The sequence below is a fragment of the Paramisgurnus dabryanus genome, chromosome 12 (genome assembly GCF_030506205.2).
Source record: "Paramisgurnus dabryanus chromosome 12, PD_genome_1.1, whole genome shotgun sequence".
NCBI lineage: Eukaryota > Metazoa > Chordata > Actinopteri > Cypriniformes > Cobitidae > Paramisgurnus > Paramisgurnus dabryanus.
This window is the reverse complement of record NC_133348.1, coordinates 6,499,027-6,518,482: the sequence shown is the minus strand read 5'-3', so window position 1 is coordinate 6,518,482 and position 19,456 is coordinate 6,499,027. Positions and strand designations below refer to the sequence as shown.

General features: G+C 37.3%; 4 protein-coding genes, 1 long non-coding RNA gene and 1 pseudogene across 9 annotated transcripts; 2 read left to right on the top strand and 4 right to left on the bottom strand.

The window, feature by feature from the left end:
• Positions 1 to 1,033: 1,033 nt before the first annotated feature.
• LOC135738320 (THAP domain-containing protein 6-like) lies at positions 1,034 to 4,407 on the bottom strand. Of its 3 annotated transcripts, none has more exons than XM_065256311.1 (7): positions 4,253 to 4,407; positions 3,195 to 3,378; positions 2,972 to 3,112; positions 2,194 to 2,404; positions 1,936 to 2,089; positions 1,759 to 1,853; positions 1,034 to 1,692 (listed from the first exon to the last, which is right to left on the bottom strand). In XM_065256311.1, the coding sequence occupies exons 1-7, from the start codon at positions 4,330 to 4,332 to the stop codon at positions 1,568 to 1,570; spliced, it is 990 nt and encodes a 329-aa protein (XP_065112383.1). In that variant the 5' UTR covers positions 4,333 to 4,407; the 3' UTR covers positions 1,034 to 1,567. The 3 variants fall into 3 exon arrangements, with proteins under 3 accessions (XP_065112383.1, XP_065112385.1, XP_065112384.1); XM_065256313.1 differs by having other exon boundaries at positions 1,034 to 1,689; XM_065256312.1 differs by lacking the exon at positions 4,253 to 4,407 and adding an exon at positions 3,645 to 3,795.
• LOC141279857 (uncharacterized) lies at positions 1,034 to 7,162 on the bottom strand. Its single transcript, XR_012334687.1, has 2 exons — positions 6,941 to 7,162; positions 1,034 to 1,353 (listed from the first exon to the last, which is right to left on the bottom strand). It is a non-coding gene; the product is annotated as an uncharacterized lncRNA (long non-coding RNA).
• A 6-nt stretch (positions 7,163 to 7,168) lies between these two features.
• Positions 7,169 to 10,612, bottom strand: LOC141279836 (THAP domain-containing protein 6-like). 2 transcript variants are annotated; one of them, XM_073811355.1, is made up of 7 exons: positions 10,458 to 10,612; positions 8,627 to 8,810; positions 8,415 to 8,546; positions 7,941 to 8,151; positions 7,682 to 7,835; positions 7,532 to 7,599; positions 7,169 to 7,308 (listed from the first exon to the last, which is right to left on the bottom strand). In XM_073811355.1, the coding sequence occupies exons 1-7, from the start codon at positions 10,610 to 10,612 to the stop codon at positions 7,208 to 7,210; spliced, it is 1,005 nt and encodes a 334-aa protein (XP_073667456.1). In that variant the 3' UTR covers positions 7,169 to 7,207. The 2 variants fall into 2 exon arrangements, with proteins under 2 accessions (XP_073667456.1, XP_073667455.1); XM_073811354.1 differs by having other exon boundaries at positions 7,178 to 7,311.
• On the top strand, positions 10,577 to 14,650 carry LOC135738323 (tetratricopeptide repeat protein 32-like; annotated as a pseudogene).
• On the bottom strand, positions 12,524 to 18,007 carry LOC135738321 (THAP domain-containing protein 6-like). Of its 2 annotated transcripts, none has more exons than XM_065256316.2 (9): positions 17,900 to 18,007; positions 17,127 to 17,293; positions 16,590 to 16,693; positions 16,155 to 16,347; positions 14,540 to 14,665; positions 14,073 to 14,283; positions 13,814 to 13,967; positions 13,667 to 13,734; positions 12,524 to 13,446 (listed from the first exon to the last, which is right to left on the bottom strand). In XM_065256316.2, the coding sequence occupies exons 3-9, from the start codon at positions 16,667 to 16,669 to the stop codon at positions 13,322 to 13,324; spliced, it is 957 nt and encodes a 318-aa protein (XP_065112388.1). In that variant the 5' UTR covers positions 16,670 to 16,693; positions 17,127 to 17,293; positions 17,900 to 18,007; the 3' UTR covers positions 12,524 to 13,321. The 2 variants fall into 2 exon arrangements, with proteins under 2 accessions (XP_065112388.1, XP_065112389.1); XM_065256317.2 differs by having other exon boundaries at positions 12,525 to 13,443.
• On the top strand, positions 17,906 to 19,291 carry LOC135738322 (tetratricopeptide repeat protein 32-like). The gene is made up of 4 exons (XM_065256318.2): positions 17,906 to 18,209; positions 18,339 to 18,505; positions 18,721 to 18,866; positions 19,168 to 19,291. The coding sequence occupies exons 1-3, from the start codon at positions 18,019 to 18,021 to the stop codon at positions 18,846 to 18,848; spliced, it is 486 nt and encodes a 161-aa protein (XP_065112390.1). The 5' UTR covers positions 17,906 to 18,018; the 3' UTR covers positions 18,849 to 18,866; positions 19,168 to 19,291.
• The last annotated feature ends 165 nt before the right edge of the window (positions 19,292 to 19,456 follow it).

Below are 19,456 nucleotides of genomic sequence, written 5' to 3'. Positions count from 1 at the left end.
ACGGTGTGAAACAATATGACATATTTTATTCGAGTATGAATATATGATGTTTATGCTTGGTGACAAGCAATTGTTTAATCCTTTTACATAGTCTATACAAACACATTTAAACATCTCCCAAATTTAATCATACACCGTCTACCATTCCCAAAGCCCACCTGCCATTTATTTTTTCACATGTAAATTTCTTCTTGCAAGTTTTTAGTCTTTTCTACCACATCATCACCTGTTAAAGCAAACAGAGAAGGTATTCATCTAGCCGTCAGGAGACAGAATGAAGCGTTTTTGGAGTGATTGATCTGCCTACACCTACACAGTGCTCGCTTTGCTCAGGTAAAACTTCAATGCAACATGTTAATTCTCACAGTAAACACCAATGTTTAGGTCACACGTCTCCCGCTATACTTTCTGTGCATAAATTCTTCAGCCAAAACATGAGGTCTTGAAGTTCACAGAGATCTGGGTGAAGGTGCACCAGGCTCCAATAGTGCTTTTCAAATAGTTTCTTATTTTTTTAAATCCGTAATTAAATATATATAAAATACAATTTTTTTAATCATTGTAACATAAAATAGTTTACAAAATGTGAATCTGTATTATAGATGCAAAGCATTCAACTTGTATGCATAAACTCCTGCCACTGAAACAATCTGTATGTCAAACTGAGAGGAATGTCTGGTACATTTTTAACATCCTATCTTCACAGGTAAGCACACAGTTGTGAAATTCCCCAACAAATCATTAAAGGTTAGGTTTCTCCAGACTAAATATGCAAAAAGTCAAAGTTCTGAACCTAGTTCAAAGTTACGTTTATGTGCATGTATGCTTTTATTGATTTTGAGGATTTAACTGGCAAGGCAAGACATTTCACACAGTGGCATACTAGGCATCTTTGCTTGTCATCTTTGCTTGTCATGTGTATGTTTACTTAAAGTGGTTATGTTCAAAATAGTATGCTACACTATTTCTGCTGTATACGTGTATGTACCGTACAAGTTAGTAATATACATTTTGTCAATAACATTTACAACACTATTGCCCAAGAAAGTTTATTTACAGATAACATGTTACAATAAACATTGGGGCATGTTGTCACATACTATGGGCTTCATAGCAACATTTAAACTGTGTAAAAAACACAAAATAATGAATTAAACAGGAAATAAAATGTAAAGTATATCTAAACTCTTCAATATCTAAAGTATTCCTCAACATTAACTCTCAGTCCAATTTTAAAAATACAGATAAGCTTTGAACCTTGGACACATCGTTTATTCAGCTGCATTAACAAAAAACATTTAATTCACTGTGTTTGTGTGTAGTGTTACCACAATGAATTATGTCTTGTTTAAACTGAATAGCTGAGTGTGATAAAGAGCAACTTTGTGTCCGTGCGGCTAGAGACAGCATCATCTTCTGGGAATAAAAACACATTGCTAGCTGCATGCAGTCAACATAATTTACATAAACAACATTCTCCTTGCCAGATTTAACATATAACACGCACCAGTCACCACAAACAATCTGCCATCAGTCTTTGGATGTGCAAAAATGATTTGTAGGCCCTTTAATCGGCAAGTTGGGTGCACTGGCTAGCATCAGAAGCATCTCCATCCATTGTCCATACTACACTTATGCCAAGTTCCTGGAGTTCCTCCAATGAGCTCAGAATTGGGACATTCTGGGTATCTGCTGACAGAGACACGGTTAAGTATATGAGGATTGTACTGAAAATATTTTTGCTAAATTTGGACATACCCAGTTCTTCCTCCTCTTCCTCCCCCTCCTGTGTTACTGCGGTTGTGTCGGACGTCATCGTGTCAGGGCCAGGCTTGTCTGCAGAACTCTTCCACCTTTAGGAAATGAAAACGTAGTTTTGTTTTGTACTACGACCAGGACTTTGTCAAATGTGCAATTGGATGACACTAAGAATACCTTTGTAATGTATGTGGATGAGGGAGGTCAAGGTGGAGGACTTTTCTTAAATAGTTATACGCTTTTGGACCCTGTAAGTGGAGATTAAGGGCAAACTCCTTCTGGTCCTGTGTGTACTCGTGGCCCTTTTTTAACAGGAGGTCAATTGGAATTTCTGAAATACAGTTAGCAGAGACAAACTAAGAGCTTTTGCAAAAATAACCGGAAAGATGGAAAAGCATAAATAAAATACAAACAAAGCTTGATTTTCCTATTTACCAGAGTAGCCCTTAAGCTTGTTTCTTAGCTTTCTATTTGCAATGTTCTTCTTCTTCAGATCCTTTTGAAGATCGTCTATCGTTTTCTTATTCCTCCGTTCTCGATCCTTCAGATTCCTTACTTCTCGCTGCAGATTTTCCAACCTAGTCATGGCACCATGAAGTCTGGCCTTTAGGACAGCAGGAGCTGTAGGCATTGCATAGATATGGTCCTAGTATGAAAGGAAAGATTAAATGTTTTGAGTAATTTTACATTTAAATGCTTAGTGGGTTTTATAACACATTGTATTATACTAAACACACAAAATAACGTTGTTTTTAGCAATGAAATAAGTGCACTTTAAAGTACTGGTTTATGTGTACTTCCATTGTAACTACTGTGCGCGCATGTGTCAGCAAAACATATTCAACACTAGCATGTTTCAATGTGTGTGCACTTGAAGCGTGCATACTTGCATACTTAAACAGGGCCATGATGCTCACATCTGTTTGGGTCTTATGCTGCGTTCCAGGCAGGTTTTTAAACCCGTGAGTTACGACTTCAAAACCACGACTCACGACCCTATGCGTTCCAGGCAGCCTGTAACTCGTGTTTTTACAACCTTCTACCGGTGAAAGTGCATTGGAACGGCAGTCAAACCCGCGACTTCCCACCCCGTGAACTCGTACTAGATCGATGTACTCCCAGTTCAGAGTCGTGAGTCGTGGTTTTGAAGTCGTGAGTTACGGGTTACAGGTTGCCTGGAACGCAGCAGTAGCTACTGAGTAAATATACTCACAAGATTCGGCTTAGGAGGAGGAGGAGGAGGCGGCGGAGGAGCAGGAGGTGTAATGATGGATGATTTCTTTGGGATAGAATAATCCACTGGTAGGCTCTCTTCAGCCTCCCATATTTTTTGTTTTTTCTTGGATGCTAGTTGCTAAAACGAAAGACAAATAAAAATGAGTCACAATTTCATGCCGAGGTTAAAAAAAATCATTACAAGCTGTGAATACACTTACTTTTTTGCGACGAGTCCAGTAACTAAAGACACTTGGTTTAGCTCCCTCTCTAATCCTGACAGTCTGACCTGTCCTGTCAAAGTCCTCGGGCTTGAAATGTTCACTGCATAGTACGGAGTGCACGGTTGCTTTTTTTCTTACAGACAATTCCCACTGCTTCCTTAGCTGTTCCTCTTTGGGAAACCTTTAGAGTGTGAGAAACGTTAGGCAGACAAATAACTACAATATGGTTCACAACATTAGCAAAACAGCAATATAGATGACACTTTCGATTATAGAAAATGTAATTTCGAATATAAACTACAACATAAGATGAGACGGTATATGAAATCATGTAAATTGCTTATAAAGTCTCGGCTTACAAGCGTGCTTGCTAGCAACTATGGCTAAGTCTGACTCTAACAAGTTAACATAATGTTATAACAAACAAAAACAACTGCTCGGTTTTACTTGTGAAAGGTAATTCCTCGAGATTTGGTTTCCACTGTGCGACGGTTTTTACAGCCGAAAGCTGCACACGCCTCTGGCATCTTTTCCGAGAGTTATAGCACGGCTGCCCTGTCCAAAATGGCGGCGACGTTTATATACGAAAATCTTTTGTGTTACGTTTTATAACGTGATGACGTCATGTGAAAACTTTCCATTGGCCGCTCTGGTCAGCTGCTGCGATACGTCTGGCCCGCCATATTAGTTATGGCAAGAATACCATGTAAACGATCAAAGTAAACAATGACTATTATAAGTACTATTAATTTTTTAGTTAAGTGTATAAATTGTAGAATAATAAAGGCAAAAACAATAAAACAGAAAAACCGTCAGTATGTCAAATTAGCTAACCAGCTAACTTACAGTAAAACGCACTTCGCACATACCAATCACTCATCCAAAACGATGGCAATATGCAATTTAGTTAATAATAATGTTATAGTAAATGTTAAGACTTTAACAGTTATAAGAAAAAATGTTAACATTGTAATCTGCATTCAAGGCAAACTAGGAATCGATATATTGTTGTAATGACCAAAAAATCCAGAACTAACTACGTTGTTTAGTCTTACCTGTGAAAGGAAATTCCCCGAGACCTGGTTTGAGGTGTGTGACGGTTTGTACACCCCCAAGCTGCACACGAATGAGGCATTTTTGCTACGAGAGTAAGAAGATGTGCTAAGAAGTTGCCATAACTATTATGGCGGCGCCGATGACGTACGACCTAGCAGCCAAAGCGCCGGAGCATGGCTTGTTCGAACCGGCAGCCGGATGACGTCAGAGTAGCGCGAGAACGTGTACAGAAATTATACGAAGTCTACCTTCGTCTCGCCCTCGCGGTTCTTTGACGTCATCCGGCTGTCGGTTCTCGAACAAGCCTAATGCCAGGTTGTGTTGCCAGTATCGCGAGTTTTGCGTCACAGCTAGGCTGTTTTGAAAATGCAGTCGCGAGAAAATTACAGAGCAAATATAAAATGATTAAACACCTTAACAGTTGTTTTACTTGCTGGTGTCACAAGAAATGTTGAGAAAATAGAAATAACACTGGGACGGATGTAACAGAGCATTTCATGGTAAGTGACGGATTTCTGATTATTATTAATAACTAAAAATATTCAAAACACAAGTTTGAGTCTTTAATTGTGTTTATCAGGGTCAATTTCACATTTCAGCAATACTAGCGACTTCATCATCTACATGAACATCCCTTAAACTGTCTGAGATACAGTGGCGGATGTTAGGCTGTCACTAAATTCTAAAAAAGTATAAAAATCTAAAAAACATACAAATATGAATAGTATATATTAATATACTGATGAATGTTTAATCTTATTTAATCTTATATAATGGGTTGCAAATGGTTTGTTCGCTGTCCAGTGCTGATCAAGATTTTGTGCTGTAATTGTATTGCTCTGTATTTTATTTAATGTGGTTTTACTTTAAACAAAAACACCTTGAGCATATTTAACCATATTAAACTATTTGGTTATATTAAACTATTTTTCAAGTGTTTGTCCAGCTCATAATATTTTCCAGGATTTCATAACACTATTTGATGTGAAATGGTACAGAAATTCCTTGAAAACAGTGTTAGGTCATCAGTTAGACGGCCTATAGTGTAACACTAACATGTTAAAATGTGTCTGTCTGCTTCCACTGTGAGATGAATCAATATAGACCAACTGTACACCTACAGTCTAGCCAAAGATTTAACATAACTAGAAAGGCATTGCTAGGTGCACTCACAAAAACGTAAAAAAAAAAAACTTTTTAATGGGGTGGTACCCTTCCAAAGAGTACAATTATTAGTACGTCAGGGGTACACATTTGTACATAAATGGTACATATTATGACCTTTCCAAAGGGTACCATCCCTGTGACGGCTCTTGTACTTTTTTTTCCAATTGTACCAATTTCTTGTTATATGATATTCATGCTTGGTGAGAAGCAATTGTTTAATCATTTACATAGTCTATCCAAACATATTTAAACATCCAAATTCAGTTCTTACACTGACTACCATTCCCAAAACCCACCTATCATTATTTTACATGTAAATCTCTTTTTGCAAGTTTTTAGCCTTTTCTGCACCACGTCATGATGTTTCTCCATCACCTGTTAAAGCAAACAGAGAAGGTATTCATCCAGGAGACAAAATCAAGCATTTTTGGAGTGATTGATCTGCCTACACCTACACAGTGATCGCTTTGCTCAGGTAAAACTTCAATGCAACATGTTAATTCTAACAATGTTTAGGTCACACGTCTCCCCCATACTATACTTTTGGTGCATACATTTTGTAGCCAAAACGCGAGGTCCTGAAGTTCACAGAGATCTGGGTGAAGGTGCACCAGGCCCCAATGGTTCTTTTCAAATAGTTTCTTTAATAAAATCCCATTTTTTTGTCATTGTAACATTAGATAGTTTAGAAGTAGAACTTTATAGACTCTGTATTTTTTCTACATTTTGACTGCCTCAGTTCAGCATTCATAAAATGTGAATCTGTATTATAGATGCAAAGCATTCACCTTGTATGCATAAACTCCTGCCGCTGAAACCATCTGTCATGTCAAACTGAAAAGAATGTCTGGTACATTTTTTTAACATCCTATCTTCACAGGTAAGCAAGCACAGAGTTGTGAAATTCCCCAACAAGTTGAAAAGGTAAGGTTTCTTCAGACTAAATATGCAAAAAGTCAAAGTTCTGAACCAAGTTCAAAGTTACATTTATGTGCATGTATGCTTTGTATTGATTTTGAGGATTTAACTGGCAAGGCAAAACATTTCACACAGTGGCATACTAGGCATCTTTGCTTGGCATGTGTATGTTTACTTAAAGTATGCTACACTATTTCTGCTGTGTACATGCATGTACGGTATAAGTTAGTAATTACATTTTGACAATAACATTTACATCACTATTGCCCAGGAAAGTTTATTTACAGATAACATGTTACAATAAACATTGGGGCATGTTGTCACATACTATGGGCTTCATAGCAACATTTCATGTTTTTACGGTTTAAATAATGAATTAAACAGGAAATAAAAGGTAAAGTATCTCTAAACTCTTCAATATCTAAAGTATTCCTCAACATTAACTCTCAGTCCAATTTTAAAAATACAGAGAAGCTTTGAACCTTGGACACATTGTTTATTCATAATATCAAAGAGTCCCGCAAACAGCTGCATTAACGAAAAACATTTAATTCACTGTGTTTGTGTGTAGTGTTACCACAATTAATTATTTCTAGTTTAACCTGAATAGCTGAGTGCAGAACTATGATAAAGAGCAACTTTGTGTCCGTGCAGCTAGAGACAGCATCATGTTTTGGGAATGAAAACACATTGCTAGCTGCATGCAGTCAACATAATTTACATAAACAGAATATGTGTGGTTTCTGGCCCTGTACATTGGCAACACCCTTCTTGCCAGATTCAACATATAGCCACAAACACTTTCCCATCAGTCTTTGGATGGGCATAGCGGTTTGTAGGCCCTTTAATCTGCAAGTTGGGTGCAATGGCTAAGAAGCTTTCGAAGCATTTCCATTCATTGTCCACACTACACTTACGCCAAGCTTCTGGAGTTCCTCCAATGAGCTCAGAATCGGGACATTCTGGGTATCTGCTGACAGAGACACAATTAGGTTTATGCACAGATCTATATAAATGGCTGGAATGCGCATGGTGGGCCAATTGTGAAGCCACCGATCCGCCATATTGGTATGCAGATATTCTATTAAATAAATGGACGTTATCAGATTTTAATGATAAACACTACTTTAACAGTCTCTGCTTTTATAGTCTTCCTGTACATTATTACAACAATATTTTTGATATGGACATACTCAGTTCCTCCCCCTCCTGTGTTACTGTGGTTGTGTCAGGGCCAGGCTTGTCTGCAGAACTCTTCCACCTTTAGGAAATGAAAACGTAGTTATGTATTGTACTACAACCAGGACTTTGTCAAATGTGCAATCGAATGACACAAAAAATACCTTTGTAATGTATGTGGATGCGGGAGGTCAAGGTGGAGGACTTTTCTTAAATAGTTATACGCTTTTGGACCCTGTAAATGGAGATTAAGGGCAAACTCCTTCTGGTCCTGTGTGTACTCTTGGCCTTTTTTTAACAGGAGGTCAATTGGAATTTCTGAAATACAGTTAGCAGAGACAAACTTAGAGCTTTTGCAACAACAACCAGAAAGTCTAAAACGATGGAAAAGCATAAACAATAAAGTTTTATCTTCCTATTTACCAGAGTAGCCCTTAAGCTTGTTTCTTAGCTTTCTATTTGCGATGTTCTTCTTTCTCAGATTCTTTTGAAGATCGTTTATGGTTTTCTTATTCCTCCGTTCTCGTACCTTCAGATTCCTAACTTCTCGCTGCAGATTTTCCAACCTAGTCCTGGCACCGTGAAGTCTGGCCTTTAGGACAGCGGGAGATGTAGGCATTGCATAGATATGGTCCTAGTATAAAAGGAAATATTAAATGTTTTGTAAGGTTTACATTTCATCACTCACTGTGCTTCTCTCATCATTTTTTCGATCTTCAGATCCCCAATAGATCACTCACATGTTGACCAAAGTGACATCATTAAACACGTCTTCATTGGATTTCTGTTTTCTAAAAAGTCCTTAAAAGTGTTGGTTGATGTGTGTGTGTATACTTTCATAATTGACCATGATGCTCACATCTGTTTGGGTCTTAGCTACTAAGTAAATATACTTACAAGATTCGGCTTAGGAGGAGGAGGCGGAGGAGCAGGAGGTGTAATGATGGATGATTTCTTTGGGATAGAATAATCCACTGGTAGGGTCACTTCAATCTCCCATAATTTTTGTTTTTGCTTGGATGCTAGTTGCTAAAACGGAAGACAAATAAAAATTTGTCACAATTTTATGCCAAGGTAAAAAAATCATTACAAGCTGTGAATACACTTACTGTTTTGCGACGAGTCCAGTAACTAAAGACACTTGGTTTAACTCCCTCTCTAATCCTGACACTCTGACCTGTCCTGTCAAAGTCCTCGGGCCTGAAGTGTTCACTGCATAGTACGGAGTGCACGGTTGCTTTTTTTCTTACAGACAATTCCCACAGCTTCCTTAGCTGTTCCTGTTTGGGAAACCTTTAGAGTGTGAGAAACGTTAGGCAGACAAATAACTACAATATGGTTCACAACATGAGCAAAACAGCAATGTAGATGACACTTTCGATTATAGAAAATGTACTTAAGACAAGATGGTCAATAAAATCATATAAATTTCTTATAAAGTCTTGGCTTACAAGTGTTCTTACTGGCTACTATGGCTATGTCTGACTCTAACAAGTTAACATAAAGTTATAATAAGGGTCATTCTACAGAAACGTCCACTTTTGGTATGACAAGATGTCTTAAAATTTATTTCTTTTCTAGCATTTAAACTAAGACCACATTATTAGATTACTCTTTGACTTTATAAGTAAACATAAATGACAGCTTAATGATTTTTTTATTTTTTTGTGTGCATGTACTTCAAGACTGCATAGACCTTTTTTGTCATTGGTGTTACCTTACTTCTTTAGCAATATTTAAAGCTTAATTCTGCAATGCTACGAGTGAGCGAGCGCCCTGTGGTAAGATGGCCGCCAAATGCGGACGTTCCTCAATTGGCCAGCAGCGCGGACGAGACATCTAGCCTTTATTATACATATCTATGGTTCGAAAGCACCACTGTTTGTAGCCTATTGCAACACATACTTAGTTAAAAGGTTAAATAAATGCATGTTTAAAGTCAAAGAGTAATCATGTTAAAAAAAACAGTGATTATGAGTTTTACCAGAATAATCATGATTATGATTTTGCCCATAATTGAGCAGCCCTAGCATAATCTATCAACCAGTCATCCAAAACCAAGGCAATAAGCAATTTAGTTAATAATATAGCTATAGTAAATGTTAAAACTTTATAAGAAATCATGTAAACATTGTCATTTCTCTTTAAGTCAATGCATTCAAGGCTAACTAGCTATTGCCAACAAGCTATCAATATATTGTTGTAATAACCAGAAACAAGTATTTAGTCTTACATGTGAAAGGAAATTCCCCGAGACCTGGCTTGAGGTGTTTGACGGTTCTTACACCCCCAAGCTGCACACGAATGAGGCATTTTTGTTACGAGAGTAAAAAGATGTGCTGAGAAGTTGCCATTACTATTATGGCGGCGCCGATGACGTACGACCTAGCAGCCAACGCGCAGAAGCAACGCCAGTCTGTGTTGCCAGGATCGCGATTTTTGTAGCACAGCTGGGCTGTTTTGAAAATGCAGTCACGAGAAAAGTACAGAGCCACAGCACGTTGCGTTGGATTTTTTGGGACATTTTAATCAGGCGCTGCTATATAATATTTTTATTATATATAATATATAATATTTTTAAAGTTTTAAAAACAAAAGAGTCGAATAACTTACCATATTCTACATATAATCATGGCAAGTTAAATTATTCCTATATAATAACGCTAAAGCAATAATAAAAGTTAACATGGTGAACTGTACTTGTTTTGTTACTTTTCGTGGGTTTTTCTTGGACCTTTTATTTCCTTGGACCTGGCAACCATATCCCGTATAAGCGCGGCCGCCATCTTGGATGGGTCCCCAATGCATTTATTTCTGCTGGGGAAGGTGTATCAACTACAATAATCATAATTTACCGAATGTTTACCATAGTTTTACACGGTTTGGTTACACGTTAGTTACGATGACATAATATTATAAATGGATATAATAAAATCTTACTTGTGAAAGGTAATCCCATGCGATTTGGTATCAATAGTGCGCCGATTATTGCAACCGTAAGCTGCACAAAATACGGGCATAGTTGCTCGTTCTCCGTTGAGTGAGCAGACCCAATCAATATGGCGGCGACGCTGGATTACGTTCCAGCACGTCATGAGGCGTTTGACGTCATGACATTCGCTCCTGCTAATCGTGTCATGGAGGACAGCGAGCTAATTCTGCAAAAAGCACATGATGAGTTTAACAGTAAAAATTATGCACGAGCAGAGGAATTATACACACAGTTCATTGAGTCCTGCACCAAAACGAGGTATTAATCGCATATATATTCAAATAAACTAGTCACTAGAGTATTGGCTGTGACGATCTAGTTGCCGAGTAACAAACATATGCATTCCTTCAAAATTAATAAGTTGTGTGGTTTATATGTATCTAGAAAGTGCAATGCTCTTAATTTGGCCGTCGCCTATAATAACCGAGGGCAGGTGAAGTATTTCAGGGTGGATTTCTATGAAGCTATGGACGATTACACCTCTGCCATTCAAACCAACAGCCGGTTTGAAGTACCATTTTATAACAGGGGACTAATACGCTACAGATTGGGTAGGTACATCGTTTTAAGCTACTTTTAACAGTAAACTAATACAAGTGCAGTAGAAAAGTCATTTAATTTAAACACACTGGGCAGTCCAACCTGTCACCCTGCTGTGTTCCACTAAGGGGCGCACTTCGCAAGCAAGATCTGTTAAGTTAAAGTTGATCTTTATTGTTCTGTATTTCTTTTATCATAAAGATTTGTTTTTGTTTCTTCTCCAAAGGATTTTTCAAGGAGGCTGAAACTGATTTTCGGAAAACCCTGGAGCTAAATCCTGATTTTGAAGATGCTAAAGAAAGTTTACGACTTTACTTTTGGACAGTGAAGAAAAGCTGAAAAGAGGCTACTGATGCAAGCATGTCTCAAATGTATTACATTTTTTTTTACTGTTTATCTGTAAATACTTAATTATTTTTTCCATTGGCAGTCCAATTGTATATGATTGTGCATTTTATTTTTTTATATTAGGATTAAAATAGTAATCCCAATTTTATGCAGAACTTTAAATGCAATCTTATTTTAATGAGAAATCTTGCTAATTGTCTTTACATCTTGTGGCGAAAAACATCTTGTGGTTTGAAAATACTATTTTACCCTTATATTATGTTCGGTGTCAAAAATGAATGAATGAAATTCTGGCTTTTCCCCATTTAGGGCCATGCACATGATGCAAAGTAAGGATACACTGATGTGTTTGGAATGTTTTTTTTACACACAATATGTTTTTTACGATTGATGTTCGTGTGTCAATTTGACCCATATTCTTTTGTTCCAAGGAAACTGTATAGACACAAATTAAATACATTTATTACATTCTGAGGTACTCTTTATCAGTACTGAGTAAAACACTGACATATACGCAATATGTTGGTGTTTTACTCAGTACTGATAAAGACTTCCTCATACACAAAAAAGTTAAAGCAATATTTAAACAAAAAAGTTAAAGCAATACACCTACACAGTGCTCGCTTTGCAAAACTTCAATGCAACATGTTAATTCTAACAATGTTTAGGTCACACGTCTCCCGCTATACTTTCGGTGCATACATTTTGTAGCCAAAAGGTGAGGTCCTGAAGTTCATAGAGATCTGGGTGAAGGTGCACCAGGCCCCAATGGTTCTTTTCAAATAGTTACTTTAATAAAATCCCATTTTTTTGTCATTGTAACAATAGATAGTTTAGAAGTAGAACTTTATAGACTCTTTATTTTTCCTACATCTTGACTGCCTCAGTTCAGCAGTCATAAAATGTGAATCTGTATTATAGATGCAAAGCATTCACCTTGTATGCATAAACTCCTGCCGCTGAAACCATCTGTCATGTCAAACTGAGAGGAATGTCTGGTACATTTTTTTAACATCCTATCTTCACAGGTAAGCAAGCACAGAGTTGTGAAATTCCCCAACAAGTTGAAAAGGTAAGGTTTCTTCAGACTAAATATGCAAAAAGTCAAAGTTCTGAACCTAGTTCAAAGTTACGTTTATGTGCATGTATGCTTTGTATTGATTTTGAGGATTTAACTGGCAAGGCAAAACATTTCACACAGTGGCATACTAGGCATCTTTGCTTGGCATGTGTATGTTTACTTAAAGTATGCTACACTATTTCTGCTGTGTACATGCATGTACGGTATAAGTTAGTAATTACATTTTGACAATAACATTTACATCACTATTGCCCAGGAAAGTTTATTTACAGATAACATGTTACAATAAACATTGGGGCATGTTGTCACATACTATGGGCTTCATAGCAACATTTCATGTTTTTACGGTTTAAATAATGAATTAAACAGGAAATAAAAGGTAAAGTATCTCTAAACTCTTCAATATCTAAAGTATTCCTCAACATTAACTCTCAGTCCAATTTTAAAAATACAGAGAAGCTTTGAACCTTGGACACATTGTTTATTCATAATATCAAAGGGTCCCGCAAACAGCTGCATTAACGAAAAACATTTTATTCACTGTGTTTGTGTGCAGTGTTACCACAATTAATTATTTCTAGTTTAACCTGAATAGCTGAGTGCAGAACTATGATAAAGAGCAACTTTGTGTCCATGCAGCTAGAGACAGCATCATGTTTTGGGAATGAAAACACATTGCTAGCTGCATGCAGTCAACATAATTTACATAAACAGCATATGTTTGGTTTCTGGCCCTGTACAACGGGAACATTCTCCTTGCCAGATTTAACATATAACACGCACCAGTCACCACAAACAATCTCCCATCAGTCTTTGGATGTGCAAAAATGATTTGTAGGCCCTTTAATCGGCAAGTTGGGTGCACTGGCTAGCATCAGAAGCATCTCCATCCATTGTCCACACTACACTTATGCCAAGTTCCTGGAGTTCCTCCAATGAGCTCAGAATCGGGACATTCTGGGTATCTGCTGGCAGAGACACAATTAGGTTTATGCACGGATCTATATAAATGGCTGGATTGCGCATGGTGGCCCAATTGTGAAGCCACCGCGCCGCCATATTGGTATGCAGATATTCTATTAAATAAATGGACGTTATCAGATTTTAATAATAAACACTACTTTAACAGTCTCTGCTTTTATAGTCTTCCTGTCCATTATTACAACAATATTTTTGATATGGACATACTCAGTTCCTCCCCCTCCTGTGTTACTGCGGTCGTGTCAGGGCCAGGCTTTTCTGCAGATCTCTTCCACCTTTAGGAAATGAAAACGTATTGTATTGTACTACAACCAGGACTTTGTCAAATGTGCAATTGGATGACACTAAGAATACCTTTGTAATGTATGTGGATGCGGGAGGTCAAGGTGGAGGACTTTTCTTAAATAGTTATACGCTTTTGGACCCTGTAAATGGAGATTAATGGCAAACTCCTTCTGGTCCTGTGTGTACTCTTGGCCTTTTTTTAACAGGAGGTCAATTGGAATTTCTGAAATACAGTTAGCAGAGACAAACTTAGAGCTTTTGCAACAACAACCAGAAAGTCTAAAAAGATGGAAAAGCATAAACAATAAAGTTTTATCTTCCTATTTACCAGAGTAGCCCTTAAGCTTGTTTCTTAGCTTTCTATTTGCGATGTTCTTCTTCCTCAGATCCTTTTGAAGATCATTTATTGTTTTCTTATTCCTCCGTTCTCGTACCTTCAGATTCCTAACTTCTCGCTGCAGATTTTCCAATCTAGTCCTGGCACCGTGAAGTCTGGCCTTTAGGACAGCGGGAGCTGTAGGCATTGCATAGATATGGTCCTAGTATAAAAGGAAATATTAAATGTTTTGTAAGGTTTACATTTCATCACTCACTGTGCTTCTCTCATCATTTTTTCGATCTTCAGATCCCCAATAGATCACTCACATGTTGACCAAAGTGACATCATTAACCACGTCTTCATTGGATTTCTGTTTTCTAAAAAGTCCTTAAAAGTGTGTGTGTGTATACTTTCATAATTGACCATGATGCTCACATCTGTTTTGGTCTTAGCTACTACTGAGTAAAGATACTCACAAGATTCGGCTTAGGAGGTGGAGGAGCAGGAGGCGCAATGATGGGTGATTTCTTTGGGATAGAATAATCCATTGGTAGGCTCTCTTCCGCCTCCCATATTTTTTGTTTTTTCTTGGATGCTAGTTGCTAAAACGAAAGACAAATAAAAATGTGTCACAATTTTATGCCAAGGTAACAAAAATCATTACAAGCTGTGAATACACTTACTGTTTTGCGACGAGTCCAGTGACTAAAGACAGTTGGTTTAGCTCCCTCTCTAATCCTGACAGTCTGACCTGTCCTGTCCTGTCAAAGGCCTCAGGCCTGAAGTGTTCACTGCATAGTACGGAGTGCACGGTTGCGTTTTATAATAAGTTTATAATAAGGGTCATTCTACATAAACGCCCACTTTTTGTATGACAAGATGTCTTAAAATGTATTTCTTTTCTAGCATTTAAACTAAGACCACATTATTAGATTACTCTTTGACTTTATAAGTAAACATAAATGACAGCTTAATGATTTTTTATTTTTGTGTGCATGTACTTCAAGACTGCATAGACCTTTTTTTGTCACTGGTGTTACCTTACTTCTTTAGCAATATTAAAGGTGTTTATGAAATATTATATTTATTTTATTTTTCAGCTTTAAAGCTTAATTCTGCAATGCTAGGAGTGAGCGAGCGCCCTGTGGTAAGATGGCCGCCAAATGCGGATGTTTCACTCAATTGGCAGCAGCGCGGACGAGACATCTAGCCTTTATTATACATATCTATGGTTCGAAAGCACCACTGTTTGTAGCCTATTGCAACACATACTTAGTTAAAAGGTTAAATAAATGCATGTTTAAAGTCAAAGAGTAATCATGTTAAAAAAACAGTGATTATGAGTTTTACCTGAATAATCATGATTATGATTTTGCCCATAATTGAGCAGCCCTAGCATAATCTATCAACCAGTCATCCATTTAAAGTTTTTAAAAACAAAATAGTCAAATAAGTTACCATATTCTACATATAATCATGGCAAGTTAAATTATTCCTATATAATAACGCTAAAGCAATAATAAAAGTTAACATGGTGAACTGTACTTGTTTTGTTACTTTTCAGTGTGTTTTTCTTGGACCTTTTTTCCTTGGACCTTTCAACCGTAGCCCATTGAAGCTGACGTATCCATAGATATGTATAAAGGCTAGATGGCTTACCGGCGCTGAGAGCCAATGGGACCCGACGACATCACACGGCGGCCATCTTAGGACAGGACCGCTCGTCCAGTTATAACATTAAAGTCTATTGTGCATGTAGTGCTGAAATAACTATATTTTGCTCAATTTTCAACCGATTTTCAAACGGCTTGGTGTGTCATAAACGTCAGGGATGCGGCTATTTAACTGCATACTTGTGAAAAATTATAGCCACGGAGTTTATTAAGAAAATAGTATATTAAGCAGACTAGACAGGTAAAGTACTAGGTATACCCATAAACACACACACAGTAATGATGTCAATATTTATAAGGTACATGAAACATGAAATAGTGCAATTTAGTTTATTACTAATATTAAATACATGTGTAAATTTATGTATAATAAATCTAATGTATGTATTGTAATCTAGTTGGCCAATTATACACGTACCCTCTGAAGATGAGCTGGGAAGTTGAAGACAGATGGAACAGCTCCAGCTTTGAATCTGATAGTCTGCCCTGTCCTGTCGAAATCTTCATTTCTGAAGTGTTCACTGCAGAGCAGTGTTCTGTCATTAGCCACAAAACCTTTCCTTCTCAGGGCACGCTCCCACTGTCTCCGGCGCTCGCTACATTTGGGAAACCTTACAAATGGGAGAAATAGTAGTCAGATATAAATGATTGTTAACCTTGCACCTTTATTTCCTTCAACATTAAGGGTGCGGACTAAAATACAGTATAAAATATATTATCATTTTGATTCTATGTACTGCATGTATGCAAGTATATGTAGCCAATCTTGTAATGTTGTCTCAGTTACACTATTCCTAGCAGAACTTGTATTACTAAGTATCCTAATAAAAGTCATAATATTTTCTTTTCTTACTTGTGAAAGGTGATCCCACGCGTTCTGGTTTGGAGGCTCCGTTCGTTGGTGCAGCCGTAGGCAGCACAAAAATCAGGCATTTTCCACAAGCGTAATCAGAAGTTCTGTAAACAAAAAACCAACAAAGTAATCCAAATGTAAAGATGTTTTTAAGAAACCAAACCACTTGGAAATCGTGTGTAACTCAAAGCTATGTTGAAACGAAAGACTAAACCTGCCTCTCCCACACCAATTTACAATTGCTTTGTGACTCACTTACGACCTCTTCACTGCTAGCCAGCAAATAAATACAACCACATCCACAAAATGACATTTAGACAAAAGATTAGGTTGTCAAGAAACTGGTCTCAGGAAACCTGTTAATAATTGAAAACGCTGCAATGTTAAGCGTTTCTCAAAACGTGAAGCTACAATTTAAACATCGGCATCAGCACAAATCATAGCCACGTTAATAAGGTTTGTAATACACCAAACCGTTCTTAAATCCGTCAAGAATTCAGCAAGTTACGAGCATTTTAGTTGGCGTATTTCACTCACCTTCCGTCCACAGCAGCAGGGAGCAGTACTATGGCAGCACTGACCTAAGATGGCCGCCAAGTGACGACACAGCTGACTCCGCCTTGAGCCATCTAGCCTTTATACATATCTATGGACGTATCAACGCGGCCGCCATCTTGGATGGGTCCCCAATGCATTTATTTCTGCTGGGGAAGGTGTATCAACCATAGATATGTATAAAGGCTAGATGGCTTACCGCTGAGTCCCTAATGGCATCACCTGGCGGCCATCTTACCACAGGGCGCTCGCTCACTCGTAGCATTGAGTTTGATGGTGCAGGTACTTTTAAATAACCATAACTTGCTCAATTTTCTACCGATTTTCAAACGGTTTGGTTTTTTACAAACGTTATTAACGTGGCTATAATACTGGATGCTTTGACATGTTTCATGAATTTTTTTTATATATTTTTAGTATAGGTATGCAGTGTCATAGTTACATCTTTGACGTTTATAACAAACCAAACCGTTTGAAAATCGGTAAAAAATTAAGCAAGTTATGGTCATTTAAAAGTACCTGCATCATTAAAACTCAATGCTAGGAGTGAGCGAGCGCCCTGTGGTAAGATGGCCGCCAAAATGCAGACGTGCAATTGGCCAGCAGCGCGGGCGAGCCATCTAGCCTTTATACATATCTATGGTATCAACTACAACCGAATTTTTACCATATTTTTACACGGTTTGGTTACACGTTAGTTACGATGACATAATATTATAAATGGTAAAATAAACAAAATTATTGTTCAATCTTACTTGTGAAAGGTAATCCCATGCGATTTGATATCAATAGTGCGCCGATTATTGCAACCGTAAGCTGCACAAAATACGGGCATAGTTGCTCGTTCTCCGTTGAGTGAGCAGACCCAATCAATATGGCGGCGACGCTGGATTACGTTCCAGCACGTCATGAGGCGTTTGACGTCATGACATTCGCTCCTGCTAATCGTGTCATGGAGGACAGCGAGCTGATTCTGCAAAAAGCACATGATGAGTTTAACAGTAAAAATTATGCACGAGCAGAGGAATTATACACACAGTTCATTGAGTCCTGCACCAAAACGAGGTATTAATCGCATATATATTCAAATAAACTAGTCACTAGAGTATTATTGGCTGTGACGATCTAGTTGCCGAGTAACAAACATATGCATTCCTTCAAAATTAATAAGTTGTGTGGTTTATATGTATCTAGAAAGTGCAATGCTCTTAATTTGGCCGTCGCCTATAATAACCGAGGGCAGGTGAAGTATTTCAGGGTGGATTTCTATGAAGCTATGGACGATTACACCTCTGCCATTCAAACCAACAGCCGGTTTGAAGTACCATTTTATAACAGGGGACTAATACGTTACAGATTGGGTAGGTACATCGTTTTAAGCTACTTTTAACAGTAAACTAATACAAGTGCAGTAGAAAAGTCATTTAATTTAAACACACTGGGCAGTCCAACCTGTCACCCTGCTGTGTTCCACTAAGGGGCGCACTTCGCCAGCAAGATCTGTTACGTTAAAGTTGATCTTTATTGTTCTGTATTTCTTTTATCATAAAGATTTGTTTTTGTTTCTTCTCCAAAGGATTTTTCAAGGAGGCTGAAACTGACTTTCGGAAAACTCTGGAGCTAAATCCTGATTTTGAAGATGCTAAAGAAAGTTTACGACAGACACTTTTGGACAGTGAAGAAAAGTTGAAAAGAGGCTACTGATGCAAGCATGTCTCAAATGTATTACATTTTATTTTTTTTAGTTTACTGTTTATCTGTTAATACTTAATTACTTTTCGTTTGGCAGTCCAATTGTATATGATTGTGCATTTTACTTTTTTTATATTAAGATTAAAATAGTAATGCTGATTTTATGCAGAACTTTAAATGCAATCTTATTTTAATGAGAAACCTTAACATCTTTACATCTTGTGTCGAAAAACATCTTGTGGTTTGAAAATACTATTTTACCCTTATATTATGTTCTGTGTCAATTTAACCTGTGATTTTATTCTTGAAATTCTGACTTTTTCTCATTTAGGGCCATGCACATGATGCAAAGTAAGGATACACTGATGTGTTTGGAAGTGTTTTTTTTTTTTACACAAAATATGTTTTTTACGATTGATGTTCGTGTGTCAATTTGACCCATATTTTTTGCTCCAAGGAAACTGTATAGACACAAATTAAATACATTTGTTACATTCTGAGATACCCTTTATCAGTACTGAGCAAAACAACTGTTACAACTTAAAAATGTTAAAAATTGTGGTTAAATGCATTTTTAAAAATCATACTTTTTAATATTGAGTGTTTGTAATGTGTGACAA

Bases quoted from the DNA above. Each gene is read 5' to 3' on its own strand.
- LOC135738321 (XM_065256316.2), bottom strand. From the start codon at position 16,669: ATGCCTGATTTTTGTGCTGCCTACGGCTGCACCAACGAACGGAGCCTC. The intron at 16,348-16,589 runs GTAAGAAAAGAA...CCCATTTGTAAG, and splicing joins CGTGGGATCACCTTTCACAA to GTTTCCCAAATGTAGCGAGC. The intron at 13,735-13,813 runs GTATTCTTAGTG...CATTTCCTAAAG, and splicing joins CATCCACATACATTACAAAG to GTGGAAGAGATCTGCAGAAA.
- LOC135738320 (XM_065256311.1), bottom strand. From the start codon at position 4,332: ATGCCTCATTCGTGTGCAGCTTGGGGGTGTACAAACCGTCACACACCT. The intron at 3,113-3,194 runs GTAAGTGTATTC...CTTTCGTTTTAG, and splicing joins ACTGGACTCGTCGCAAAAAA to CAACTAGCATCCAAGAAAAA. The intron at 1,693-1,758 runs GTATGTCCAAAT...TGTCTCTGTCAG, and splicing joins GGAAGAGGAGGAAGAACTGG to CAGATACCCAGAATGTCCCA.
- LOC141279836 (XM_073811354.1), bottom strand. From the start codon at position 10,612: ATGACGTGCTGGAACGTAATCCAGCGTCGCCGCCATATTGATTGGGTC. The intron at 7,836-7,940 runs GTAAATAGGAAG...ACTGTATTTCAG, and splicing joins CAAGCTTAAGGGCTACTCTG to AAATTCCAATTGACCTCCTG. The intron at 7,312-7,531 runs GTATGTCCATAT...TGTCTCTGTCAG, and splicing joins ACAGGAGGGGGAGGAACTGA to CAGATACCCAGAATGTCCCG.
- LOC135738322 (XM_065256318.2), top strand. From the start codon at position 18,019: ATGGCGGCGACGCTGGATTACGTTCCAGCACGTCATGAGGCGTTTGAC. The intron at 18,210-18,338 runs GTATTAATCGCA...ATATGTATCTAG, and splicing joins GAGTCCTGCACCAAAACGAG to AAAGTGCAATGCTCTTAATT. The intron at 18,506-18,720 runs GTAGGTACATCG...TCTTCTCCAAAG, and splicing joins ACTAATACGTTACAGATTGG to GATTTTTCAAGGAGGCTGAA.